This window comes from Helianthus annuus, chromosome 4, assembly GCF_002127325.2.
Source record: "Helianthus annuus cultivar XRQ/B chromosome 4, HanXRQr2.0-SUNRISE, whole genome shotgun sequence".
Taxonomy (NCBI): Eukaryota; Viridiplantae; Streptophyta; class Magnoliopsida; order Asterales; family Asteraceae; genus Helianthus; species Helianthus annuus.
In genome coordinates, this window is record NC_035436.2 from 1,245,157 (window position 1) to 1,258,489 (window position 13,333).

General features: G+C 36.8%; 1 protein-coding gene across 5 annotated transcripts; it reads right to left on the reverse strand.

The window, feature by feature from the left end:
• Nucleotides 1–3,833: 3,833 nt before the first annotated feature.
• LOC110935467 (inter-alpha-trypsin inhibitor heavy chain H5-like) lies at nucleotides 3,834–12,737 on the reverse strand. 5 transcript variants are annotated; one of them, XR_004891880.1, is made up of 13 exons: nucleotides 12,213–12,736; nucleotides 10,553–10,705; nucleotides 9,980–10,192; nucleotides 9,405–9,494; nucleotides 9,197–9,313; nucleotides 8,333–8,602; nucleotides 7,203–7,437; nucleotides 7,002–7,102; nucleotides 6,747–6,917; nucleotides 6,242–6,406; nucleotides 5,461–5,535; nucleotides 5,270–5,377; nucleotides 3,834–4,200 (listed from the first exon to the last, which is right to left on the reverse strand). XR_004891880.1 is itself a non-coding variant. In XM_022177850.2 (12 exons), exons 1-12 carry the CDS (start codon nucleotides 12,642–12,644, stop codon nucleotides 3,865–3,867), a joined length of 2,298 nt encoding a protein of 765 aa, XP_022033542.1. In that variant the 5' UTR covers nucleotides 12,645–12,737; the 3' UTR covers nucleotides 3,834–3,864. The 5 variants fall into 5 exon arrangements, 4 of the variants coding, with proteins under 4 accessions (XP_022033542.1, XP_022033541.1, XP_022033543.1 ...); XM_022177850.2 differs by lacking the exon at nucleotides 6,242–6,406 and having other exon boundaries at nucleotides 3,834–4,197; nucleotides 12,213–12,737; XM_022177849.2 differs by lacking the exon at nucleotides 6,242–6,406.
• Nucleotides 12,738–13,333: the final 596 nt, after the last annotated feature.

Consider the following 13,333-nt stretch of genomic DNA (forward strand, 5'->3'; position numbering starts at 1 on the left):
TAAGTTCGAATAATAATAATAATAAAACTAATAAACATAACTGAGTTTAATAAATCCAACACATCCCTCATTTGATTATTTCAATTTCAATTTGTGTTAAAACTTGACAAACTACGTAATTTTTATGTCAATTATGTTTATAATAATCATGCCAACTACGTTTGGATAGGTCATGTTAAGTACTTATTTATTTTTGATGGATTCTTCATAATCTTTCTATGAAAAATGCAGATTTTATTTAAAAGTGAATATATAACTTTCTTTTGTGTTCTTTTATGTTCATGAATATTTATTTGTATTCGTTTGCGATCCTTTACGTTCGGTAAGTGTGTTCGTGAATAGGTCATGAAAATGTTCATTTCCTTAATGCACGAACACGAACAAAGACTTGTTTGTGCATGCTGACTTAGGGGTTATCTCATCAATAACTATGAATTTTAATCCATAATAACCATTTTGAACCAAATAGGAAAAAAAAAACAATTTGGCTTCAAAACCGGGCCGAATTGGAAGCCGGTTGTTTAGAATATTTGAAAATGTGAACCACCCTAAACGTGTTCGGCGCATTCTGTCCAACCTGGCCCGGTTTTGCTTTTCGATTATGTCATATGTGAAGTACACAACCAAACCAAACACTGAAACATCACCAAGTGGCCAAGAGCCCAAGATTGTGTTCCAAATGTTTGCTGATACATAAGCTTTAGCTTATTTCAAGCCCGGTCCAATACATAATAGCCCAATAGGCCAAGAAATGAGCCGGGCTCTAAACGACATCTATATATTTGCTCAAATCTTCTTGTTCGTTAAAAATAAACCCAAGCTCTTAGATATTTAACATCACTTAAAAAGTTAAATCTACAGGTTTCAGTTTTATAATTCCACTTAACTTCAGTCCTTATAACCCCATGTATTCGAGTAGAAAGCATTAACTATAATCCAGACACGACCCGTGTAACTCATTTATCTAAACGTGTCATTAACAAGTAAAGGATTGATTGTTACAGACTATACATTTTTTGTTCTAATTTTGACCAGGTTTACCTTTTGTTTACAACTCAACAAAAACACAAACTCGTTTAGACGTTTAGTAGGACTTAGGCGAGTCAATCCGTGTACAACCTGAACCCGTTTAGACACAGCCCAAAACCATATTATTTTCTATTAGGTTTAAGTTAACTTTATATTTAGAGTTAATTACTGTTTTCGTCCCTGTGGTTTGTCAAAAATCACTATTTCAGTCCATTAGTTAAAAAATTGTGATTTCAGTCCCTGTGGTTTCACTTTCGTAACCATTTCAATCCATTATTCTGTTAAGTACGCGGACAGAAATGGTTATGAGGTGGACTGAAATGGTTACAAAAGTGAAACCACATGGACTGAGATCGCAATTTTTTAACTAATGGACTGAAATAGTGATTTTTGACAAACCATAGGGACTAAAATAGTAATTAACTCTATTTATCATGCTTCTAAAGAAAAATAGGTATGTTTTTTCTTTTTATTTCTGTAATATCTGCTTTTATTGTATTATTAACTAGTTGATTTCCCCCGCGCTTCGCGGCGGGATCTTGATCGGTATCGATTCGGTTTATTTCGCACTGACACAATACATGCATTCGGTATAGCAATCAACATCTGATCTACATCGACCAAAAACCATAAAACATAAAACAAACACGATGCCAATACCGATGTTGTTGGGTCACAGTTAATAGTGATACTATCAATTTAGAGTGAATTGCAAGTTTTGTCCTTTATGTTTAGGCCTCTTTGCAGGCGGTGTCCTTTATGTTTAAATTTGACGAGTTTTGTCCTTTATGTTTAAAAATCAAGCACGTTTTACCCTTTGGGCCTAACCCAGTCTGTTTTCCCAGTTAAATCTAATCATATGCCTTGCACATGAGGGTAATTTTGTCATTTCACCGTTTTAAGGACTAATTATATAAATAACTAAATATTTAACCATTTTATTAAAATTAAAAAAATACTAGCTTAAACCACTCTCTCTCACACCTTTCTCTCTCTACTATCATTTCTGCATTCATTGATTACTCTCTCTCTCTCTCTCAAGATCTCCACAGTCAAAACCCTTGAATAATTACTAATCTTTGTTAGTTTTTACCTCATAATTATACCAATCTTGCACCCCCACTTCATTAGTTGAATCTTGATTCTCACACACTCACTGTGTGTTTGTGTTCTTGTCAGTTATACAAATCTAGCACCCCCACTTCATTAATTAGGGTTAAACCCTATTTAATCATCTGGGTTTTCTTTATTATACCATAAAGATTCTTCCTTTTTGTTGTTAATTGATTCCTCCATCTGGGTCTAGTTATCTTACATTGACCTACGCCCTACCGATTCGCAGGTTTCCCCTGAGCATTCAACAGTGCCGCCACTTGTTCATCAGAAAGCGGTAAGTAGTAGATACGAGTAGTGGCTCTCGTTTTCTTAAAAAGATCATCCAATGTAACAATCGGTGGATCGACTTTCTCCGGTGGTGGTGGTGGTGCACGGTTTCTAGCTAGTGGTGGGTTCGACAGTGGCGGTGGAGGTGGGAGGGAAGGTGGAGGAGGAAGATGTTGTTTCAGTCTGGGAGAGGGCTATGGTGGTTGCGAGGTGGCGGTAAGTGGAGGTATTGTGGCGGTAGGTGGAGGTAGAGTGGTGGTGGCTGGAGTTGCTGGCGATGGTGGAGGTGGGTCAACCCGATTCTTAATTTCCCTCATTGTTAGTTTGTGCAATTTTGGGTTTTTTTTTTTTTATAATCCTCTGCATAAAATTTAGGGATTTGGGGTCAATTGTTTAGAACATCAGATTTGGGGGTGGGTGTGGCGATAGCAGCACCCGGGTGGTGAATGGTGGGGCAGCGGTTTGTGGGGATTTAGAGATGGTGGTTGTGATGGTGTTGAGTGGGTGGTGGATGGTGGGGCAAGGTGGTTTGGGGTGGTGGTGGTGGTACGGGTGTGAGGGATATGGTGGCAGGTTGTTGAAGAGAATTGTTGCAGGTTGTTCAAAATGGGATTGATTTGGGGAAGAAAGGGTTTTGCTATGATATATATTTTTTTTCTTTTTTTATGTATTTTTAAAGAATAGGGTGAAAAGACAATTTTACCCTCATGTGCGTTGCACATGACCAGATTTGACAGAAAAATCTAACTGGGTTAGGCCCAAAGGGTAAAACGTGCTTGATTTTTAAACATAAAGGACAAAACTCGTCAAATTTAAACATAAAGGACACCGCCTGCAAAAAGGCCTAAAAATAAAGGACAAAACTTGCAATTTACTCATCAATTTATTGAAACTAAAGGCAAAAATATAAATACCGGTATCAAATATCGATGTTGTTCGTTCAGTTTTACGTTCAGTACAATAGCGACACAGTGTCTATTTTGAATAAGATTTACTGAAACCCATAAATATGAATACCAACACTTATGTTGTTTAGTCGGTTTTCTTTTCGGTATGGTGGCAACACGATATCAACCTTCAATAAGATTTATATCAGAATGTTGGAAAAAATACATAGATGCGCGTTTAGAAAATTTTTAAATAATTAATGTACACAAATTATTTAAAAAAATATATCAAATACCTAAAACAAATACTTTAAAAAAGTTATTTATTTTTCATAATCCCTTTATTTTAATATATAAATATTATTAATAAAAAAATATAATGAACACTAAATAAAATATGTGTAATATTAAAAAAAAAGTCTTTAAAAAAAGTCTTTTACTGTTCATGCCCACTTTGTTTTGATATGTATAATACGTATATTGAATCCAATTAACCCCCTTCTCAGAGTTTACATAAGTTTAGTGCATCACGGATTGCATAAATATGTTATATTTTTATAAAACTTTAAAGGCAATCTAAGCACAATTCTGCACATGAATCACACATGTCACAGCAGCAGCTCAGGCATTGAAAGCAAGCAAGGGCAGCGCATAGTTGCGTCAAAACAACCGCGCATTGGTCATTCATGTGAGCGCATGTTTGAATAAAACACCTGCAACAAAATCGATCGACAAACATCGTCCAGCAAGATGAAGCCGCCTTCATCATTGTTCCTGGCTCGCTTAATTTCAATTCTTGGATTCCCGGAGGTAAATTCTCAATCGTTGCGATTAAATTTCCAAATCCAACGTTTAGATTCGTCATGTATGTTATCTTCTGATTCTTCGACTTCGTATACTTCTGCAATCCAATTTACATTGCATGACGGATATAAGAGTAAAGTATACGAATGATCCCTATGGTTAACCAAAATTTTGGATTTAGACCCTAGTTTTTTAAAAGTACACAGATGGTCCCTGTGGTTTGCTCTTTGTAACGTATTTAGTCACCAACTTTTGCAAAAGTACATGGTTTGTCCCTGTGGTTTGCACTTTGTAACGCATTTAATTCCCAACATTTAGTGACTAAACGCGTTACAAAGTGCAAACCACAGGGACCATCCGTGTACTTTTGAAAAACTAGGGACTAAATCCATAATTTTGGTTAACCACAGGGACCATCGGTGTACTTTACTCCTATACAAGTAGGGCTGGCAATTTAACACGAATACACGACACGAACCTACACGAAGTTAACAGGTATCGTGTATGGCCTTAACAGGTATCGTGTACCAAACAGGTAGACACGAGATTACCTGCTAATTTTCGTGTATAAACAAGTTAAATACATGTTTACCTGTTACTACCCGTTAGTACACGATAAGAAATTAAATTAAATAAAACTCATCATCCATTTGCGTGTGGGTTCCTTAATTTCTTTCTATTTTTATTCCCCATTCAATTCAAAAAAAAAAAAAAAAAAAAAAACCCTAAACTCCCACTGTAACTCTCAGATAGCATGTCGTGTTCATGTTTTTATTCGTGTTAACAGGTATTTTTCATGTATAACAGTCGAACAGTCGTGTTAACAGGTAATTTTCGTGTATATCATGTCGTGTTCGTGTTTGAAAAAAGGACACGATAAGTTATCGTGTCGTGTTCGTGTATGGGATTTCGTGTATCGTATCTTATCGTGTCGTGTCTTATCGTGTACGGGTATACACGATATGCAAGCCCTATATACAAGTAGACCATTTAGCATAGTTGTATAAATAATCATGTAACATAGAGATCGGTTTGGTCTGATGACATGTCGATTTGAAGTAGTGCCACGTCAAAAAAGTCAACATGGTCAAACTTACCGAGAAGTCATTGCTTTGACCTTCTATAGAAACAAATAATTTACCATGTGTTTATGCAAATACGCGTACCTCTTCTGGTGAAACGGATTCGATGGCTGGTTTTACGTTCTCATGTTGAACTAGAATCATGAGCGTATATTCAGAAGGAATCCCTCTTTGTAAGCTCATTTTTGCAACCTGCAAAAAAAGGAAAAAATAAATAAAACTCAAGTTCAGATAACTTGTAATCCGATCTAGATATCAAGAACATGAACGTAAACCTTTTGCTCTAGTTCTGTGTTTTGGTCTAACCATGCTTGTGCAGTGAGTGTAGCAATTTCCCTCCTCGCGCATACCTGAAAATAGATGTGATAAATTGTCATGCAATATATTAAAATGAGTCTTCGGGTTGCATGTTATTGATAACGAGTCAAATTGGGTAAAATAGATGTATAAAGAACGGGCCAAAGTCGCCTGAAAGGGTATCCAAATGCTTAAACTCTTCTAAATCAAATTTTACTTGTAAATAAAACTATTTATTTTGTTGTTATATAATTGTAACATAGTTATTAAAGGCGCTAGGCGCACTCAAGGCGCATAGGCCTCGTCTGGGGCCAAGGCGCAAAGCGCAAAAAAAGCAAGGGCTTGAGAAAAATAAAGCGCATGATGAAAATAAAATTAAAAATATAATATGTATTAGAAAAAGAATACTATTCTTTAAATAAAATAAATAAAATCTATTTTATAACACTTTATATCATTTATTTAGAACCAAAAGTTCTAAATTATTAGTGTATTAGTGCAGAAAAGTAGTTTTCCTTAGATAAAAGTACGGATCTAGCTAGAATCTTGCCGGAATTTAGAAAATTTGGCCGGAAACTCTCCGGAATCCAGGAATCTCGCCGGAATGTGCACTTGAACCATCACCTGGAGAATTAAAGCGCAATTTCCTGGACTTAAGGCGCAACTGCCTCACCTCGCCTGAAAAATGGGCCTAGGCGCAAGAGGCGATGGCTTTTAACAACTATGAATTGTATTAGTAAAATTCACTAACATCATTACCATTTCCTCTCTCATTTATTCCTTTGATTTTGGCATGTGTTTTGACATATTGTAAGGCATGTGGTTTAGACATATGGATCGTCTTCCAAAGAGTAAAATGTCATTTTCGTCCCTGAGGTTTGATCACTTTTTGCGACTTTCGTCCCTAAGGTGCCATTTTCATCCCTGGGGGCCAAATTTCGAGAGATGAAAGTCTCAATAAATTTCCAAACTCAATGATGAAAATGGCAATTAAACGCAAACCTGAAGGTCTCAAATACACAAAACAAAATCATTTTGGATGGAAGAAGCAAAAATGACTAAACCTCATGGATGATTTTGCCATTTTACTCTTTTCCAAATTAACAAAAATGTGTGGTCAAAAAAAATGTTGTTGGCTCAATCCGACCCGACCCGACCCATTTTGACCCACAGTAAAATTCACAAGTTTTGCCCATTATCCACCCTGCCTGGAAACGACAAAACTACGAGATTATTTCAAAGATTATCATATTATAATGTTTACCATTTCTAAAGGCATGTCATTCGCCTTCATTACTTTGACATCAATCACACGTGTGTTAAAATCCGCCAACAAACCTCTAGCTTTAACAATGTCAGGAAATTCCCCTTTGAATCTGCCTGACACGATTAACGGTCTTCCAGATAATAAGTCTGGAAGACGAAACGGGAATATCTGCAATAATTAAATAAAAAAAATATATAAGCGAAAAAAAAAACATATATCAAAACCGTATAAGTATAAAAAGAAGAAAAGTACCTCGTGTGACTCGAGATTTTGTAAAGCATCAAGGGTTACATTTGAAAGCAAAGGTGCTGTGGCATTATCAAACAGTTTTTGCATACGGATGCTGATTGAATCTAGTAAAAAAAATTAAAAAAAAAAACATTAGTGTTGAGTAATTACTAAAATAGGAACATAAAACCGGACATGTTCCGGTTGTTGAAACTCGAAACTGACCTACATCCAGTGCAGAATCAAAGTATCCCCTTCCTATATTTGCAAGCATTTGCAAGAAATAATGATTGCAATATGAACCTATGCCAAATGTGTGAATTCTAGGAGAATTTAACTGTCCGTTCCCAATGCGACATTTCATCGTATTACATATATCTCTTTCGTCTTCAACAGCCCCGTCGGTTATGAGAAAAACGAGAGGAATGGAATCACTGGCTTTACCAACCATGTCAACTGCCTGAATACAACGATCATTTTCATTTTCAACGACAAAAAATACAATAATCATTTTCAAACGCGAAGACAGTGGCGGACCCAGAAATTTTTTTCTAGGGGTGCGGATGAGGGGTTCCACCATATTTTCAAGGGGTGCGATCGGGTTTTTTTTGCGTAAAAAATACACTAATTTTTTTTTCAAGGGGTGCGCCAGCCCACCCACCAATCAACATGGGTCCGCCTAGAGGTGTACAAATCGGTTTTTTTTCAAGAACCGGTTTCGGTTATTAACCGAACCGGTTTTTCACCTAAAACGAAAACCGGATTTTTTATAACCGGTTTCGGTTACTAACCGGTTTTTCAAGTCCAAAACAATAACCGGTGTAACCGGTTTTTAACCGGTTTTTTCCCAAAAAAACGGTTTTTTTCCGGTTTTAACCGGTTTTTTTTAAACCGGTTTCGGTTATTAACCGGTTTTTCAGATCAAGATTAGTAACCGGTCACAAACCGGCGGTTCGGTTATAAAACCGGTCCGGTTATAAAAAAAACCGGTTTAAAAGAACCGGTTTCGGTTTTTTCCCGGTTTCGGTTCTAAAACCGGTTTTTTTGTGCACCTCTAGGTAGACCTGGCAAACGGGTCGGGTCGGGTCACGGGTCAAAACGGGTTCGGGTCGAAATGGGTCAATTAAAAAAAGGGTTGTTTTGGTTCAGGTCGAAACGGGTTCGGGTCAAAACGGGTTCGGGTCGGAACGGTTTTCGGATCGGGTCGAGTCGGGCTGATAATTTACTCTGTTTTTTGAGATTTTTTGCTGCATGATTAACCGTTAACAATTAAATTTTATACATTTAGTTAGAGGCTCTAGGTCCGCCCTTGCGCAGAGATGCGAATCATGACATTCATATATTACATTAACTACCTGTTTTAAAGGAAGCATGAGGTTGGTGCCTCCATGAGCAATAAGATTTGCGTTCATCCATTCAGTTGCATTAGTAACCGTTTCTTCTGTCGCAAACTCCAACGAAGAAGAAAACGACTTAATTTCACCATTCGAAGCTAAAATGTTGAACATATCTCCTTGGTTTAGCTTCCAAAGAGATCCTACGACTTCATATTTTGTTTTCTCAAGCGGCTCGTCTCTCATGCTGCCACTAATGTCGATTATAAACACAACTTCCTTTTTAAAAGCCTATTAAACATTTAATAGTTATTAACTTATTATAAATATAGATTGTTTAAAAATAGGTAAATTGGATTTAAATAATCCCAACTCACTCTTATTGGCCAATAATAATCCCAACTCATTTAATCACCAATAATAATCCGAACTATTCACTTTTGTTTGTAAAATACTCCCAGTTAAAAAAATACTAACTAGGTTAAAAAATTGCTGATGTGGCTTGCCACGTCACCTGCCACATCAGTTGCCACGTAATCGAAAAATGCCACATGGACTACCACATCAGCTGCCACGTCATCAAAAAATGCCACGTCATATGACACATCAGCTAAAAGGGCCACATCAGATGCCACATCAGCAATTTTTTTAACCTAGCTAGTGTTTTTTTAACTGGGAGTATTTTACAAACAAAAGTGAATAGTTCGGATTATTATTGGTGATTAAATGAGTTGGGATTATTATTGGCCAATAACAGTGAGTTGGGATTATTTAAATCCAATTTGCCTTAAAAATATCATATTTCTCAAACTATATAAATACAATTTTTTTTTTCTTAATTTTCTCTTATAAGGCCCACTTGACTTGCTATAATTGGATACTAACCTTCATGCTTTGGTTAACCCCTGGAAAAAGATAAAAGCAAAACATATCTCTCTGATCATAATCATTTAGAGATGGAGGTTGCACGAGCAAACCACCGAATATCTCATTTGCGCATACCTGGAGCCAACCCGATGATAAATTCGTTAACTAAGAAAATGTAAAAAAAATTTAGTTGGTACGAAGATGTATATAAGATCATTCGTGTTACCGAATAAGAAAAATAGAAATCTTGAGTAGACCACTTGAGAACCTCAGCCTCATACGAGAAGCTTAATTGCCCAGCTCGTCGTTTTACTTCCTGTAAAGAGCGAAACAAGATGATCTAGCTAGTTGAGTAACGGGTCAAAACAAGCAGAGTGTGGTTAATATTCTTACGAGTTAATTACTGTTTTCATCCATGTGGTTTGTCAAAAATCACTATTTCAGTCCAGTAGTTTAAAAATTGCGATTTCAGTCCCTATGGTTTCACTTTCGTAACCGTTTCAGTCCACCTTGTAACCATTTCAGTCCTCGTACTTAACAAAATAATGGATTGAAATGGTTACGAAAGTGAAACCACAGGGACTGAAATGGTTACGAAAGTGAAACCACAGGGACTGAAATGGTTACGAAAGTGAAACCACAGGGACTGAAATCGCAATTTTTAAACTAATGGACTGAAATAGTGATTTTTGACAAACCACAGGGACGAAAATAGTAATTAACTCTATTATTACACTATTTAGGAAGTTGTATGAATTAAAAAACGATTGTGGAACTTTTTCTATAAGTGTTTTTACTTGCCTTTAAAGGATGGCTAGCAATGTTGCATGTAATCGCGCCATATGTACCAGAATTCACATCTAGAAGTATTTTTTCTGTACACGATACTTTCTTCGACACAGGAAATACGTGAACAGGATAAGTGAACGGCACGCACAAACAAAAACCATCGCCTTGATACGACATTTTCTGTGCCCATCTTGCTTTAACATGGATATTAGATCCTCCTTCAACCTTGCAATATTAGTGTCAAAAGAGTTATTGAGTGACTTCGTTGCATACATAACATTATGTCTTACATTAAATTTTATATCTGTTTTTTTACCAAAATCTGTATATATTTCATTCCAATCACCAGGGCAAATTACATAAGGATAGCAGGTAGACGAGCAACAAACTGCACCGTCATCCCCTTCTGAATAGAAAACCTTAATCTACTAAAAACAAAGTCTCGCCCCTGAGGGGTCGAAAAGTTGTTGTGGACCACACGCTGAAGTAAGTAACCTTATATAGCAGGTAAAACAATAACGCATTATCAAATCTAATTGCAATAACAGTTACATATATCTTATTAGATGGTTTCTATGTATATACCTGAAAGACTTGAAAAGTGTATGTATTGCCTTTCATTAAGAAGCCATCTTTTGTGGTTTCTTGGCCATTCATGTCTTGTTGGTCTTCAGATGTTATCAACCGCGTAAAATATGATCTTCTAGTGGTCTCAACCTCAACACCTAGAAGTGAACCCTGTTAGCCAAATTAACCATAAAGATCACAACATGAGTTTGGTTCTGATCTTTTAAGATTTACATGTAACGAAATAACCCCGCGTGACAGATCATTTTGTTGTTGCTATTCCTATGAACTCATTATCTAAATCAAAGACCACAACAAATAATCCTTTTTTTAATTGTAATTAGTAGATTTGAATTATATTGTTACTAATGATAGATTAAAGTAACGTGTTTATTAAAAAATATTTCGAGAAAAAGCAAATACTTAGGTGTTGTTTGTTTTTTAAGAGGTAAAATGTCTGTAGTCTGCGGACCACATCTGCAGACATTTGTAGAAGAAGAGGTGGACCAAACCTCTGCATTAAGACTGTTTGTTTTTAACGTATGTAGATTTCTAAAATAAACTGGCGATGGTGTACGGACGGTAGTGGTGGGTGGTGGTGTTGGACGATGGTGGTGGACGGTGGTGGTGGTGGGTGGTGGACGGTGGTGGACGGTGGTGGTGGGTGGTGGACGGTGGTGGGTGGTGGACGGTGATTGTGGTAGACGATGGTGGTGAGTGGTGGACGGTGGTGGTAATGATGGACGATGGTGGGTGGTGGACAGTGGTGGTGGTGGTGATGATAGACGGTGGTGGTGGTGCTTAACCCTCTCTCTCTCTCCAGAGCTTAGAAGATCTTAGAAGTGTTAGGGTCAAGTCTGCACCAAAAAGAACTCGTGACTTTAATAAAACGTCTTCTGAAAAACAACCACCACTTTAACATTATAAGTACGATGCTCAATTGCTCACATGATGTAATTTGGGAAAAATGCAAGATATATAAGAATGGAAAATATAAAGTAATTATAAAAAGTACTCTAGGAATTAAATGGTCATCCGTATGAATGATAAACGGTGCAGTGTACAACCACTTTTTCATGGACTAAATGATTAATTGTCACATGTTATAGCTTCTCCAATAAAAACTGAACAAAGTATGATACCCTATTTAATGTATACGTACTACAATTTTTCATATTTAATTTTGTTACACATTTCCGATCTATATACATTTCTTATCAGCAAATCATTCACATTTCCAATCTATATAAATTTCTTATTAACAAATCATTCGATAAGTATAATAAAAACAATAAGTTATAGAGCTTGCTTCCACTAAATCCACTTATATATCAAAATTATCTACTATAACTGTTAAATTTTATATTTATATTTACACAAAAAAATACTTTAAATTTTCATTTTCATACTAATATGTGCAGAAGTGGTATCGGGCATATACATATTTTATCGTGCAAAATATACTAAACACTAGCGTGATTATTACTTTATACTGTCTTGAAAACTAATAGTTGTACTTTGAAACTATAGCGTTATATAGGTCAAATTTTAATAGACGAATGACACTATTTACAAAAATGTCACTGCACCGAACAAACTATTTGTATTTGATCCTATCGTAAAAAAATATATATAACTATACATAAAATGTCATATTGTCATGAGCAATATTACCTACCTGCTCACCCATCGGAACCACAACGCGACAATCACATAATGCACTTGACGTTAAGCAATGAACGCGCCAAACGCCGTCAACCGTAACAACCGCGGTATCCAAATAACACTCCACCTTCAACACGACTCCGATCATATGCAACGGAATCAACGCCGGTGGATTACACCGTCCATAAACATACGGTTGGTAGCTCCGGATATCCGGGTTATCCACAACACCGGGCTCCGTTATAACGGCGTATACCATCGGTGCCGTTGGATGATGATTATACGGTAACCGGAGTGATGAAGCTGAGGAAGATGATGATAATGATTTCTCCATTGATGGTGGTTTTGGAGCTGACGTGGCAGGTCCGTCTTTGCCGTAGTATATACGTTTGGAGAGCCTGAGACCCATATCGACTGATCGTGAAAACTCGTCGGCGGTTGACATTTTGTAGTCGGAATTTCGCCGGAAGATGAGATAGTGAGATAGTGAGGGAGTTTGTGTGACAAATGGAAAGAGAAAACAATAAAATAAAAAGGGAAGTTTGCTTAGAGTGCATGAAAAAATATTTTTTTAATTTATTTTATTTAATAAGTATTATATAATTGTGGCGAGAATATAAATTAAATTTTACATGATTAGAGGACACCATAAACTAAACATTAAAATATTATATTATTATTTAATTATTTAAGCCAATGACCTTGTGTTCCGGTGGTGGAAAGTAGGGATGAGCATATGCCACCGAATACCGATCCTATACCGATCTCGATCCCGAAATACCGATACCGAATTTTTTTCGGTATCCCATACGGTATCCACTTTTTGGCGTTTTCGGTATCGGTACGGTATCGGTATAATACCGATAGCAACCCTCAAAATACCGATACCGTACCGTACCGATACCAAACCGACGTGTTTCGGTATCGGTATCGGTACCTAGTTTGGTTGAAATTCGGGATCGGTATTAGGCGGTACCGGTATCGGTTCGGTATCGGATACCGCTTTGCTCATCCCTAGTGGAAAGTGCTTGAGTTCTCAAATGAGGCTCAGGTTTGATCCCCATTAACTGCAAGTGACCCAGTGAGGTGGTAAGGTTTACCCACCTTGGTAGGGTTCCTGACCGGGGTCATGGG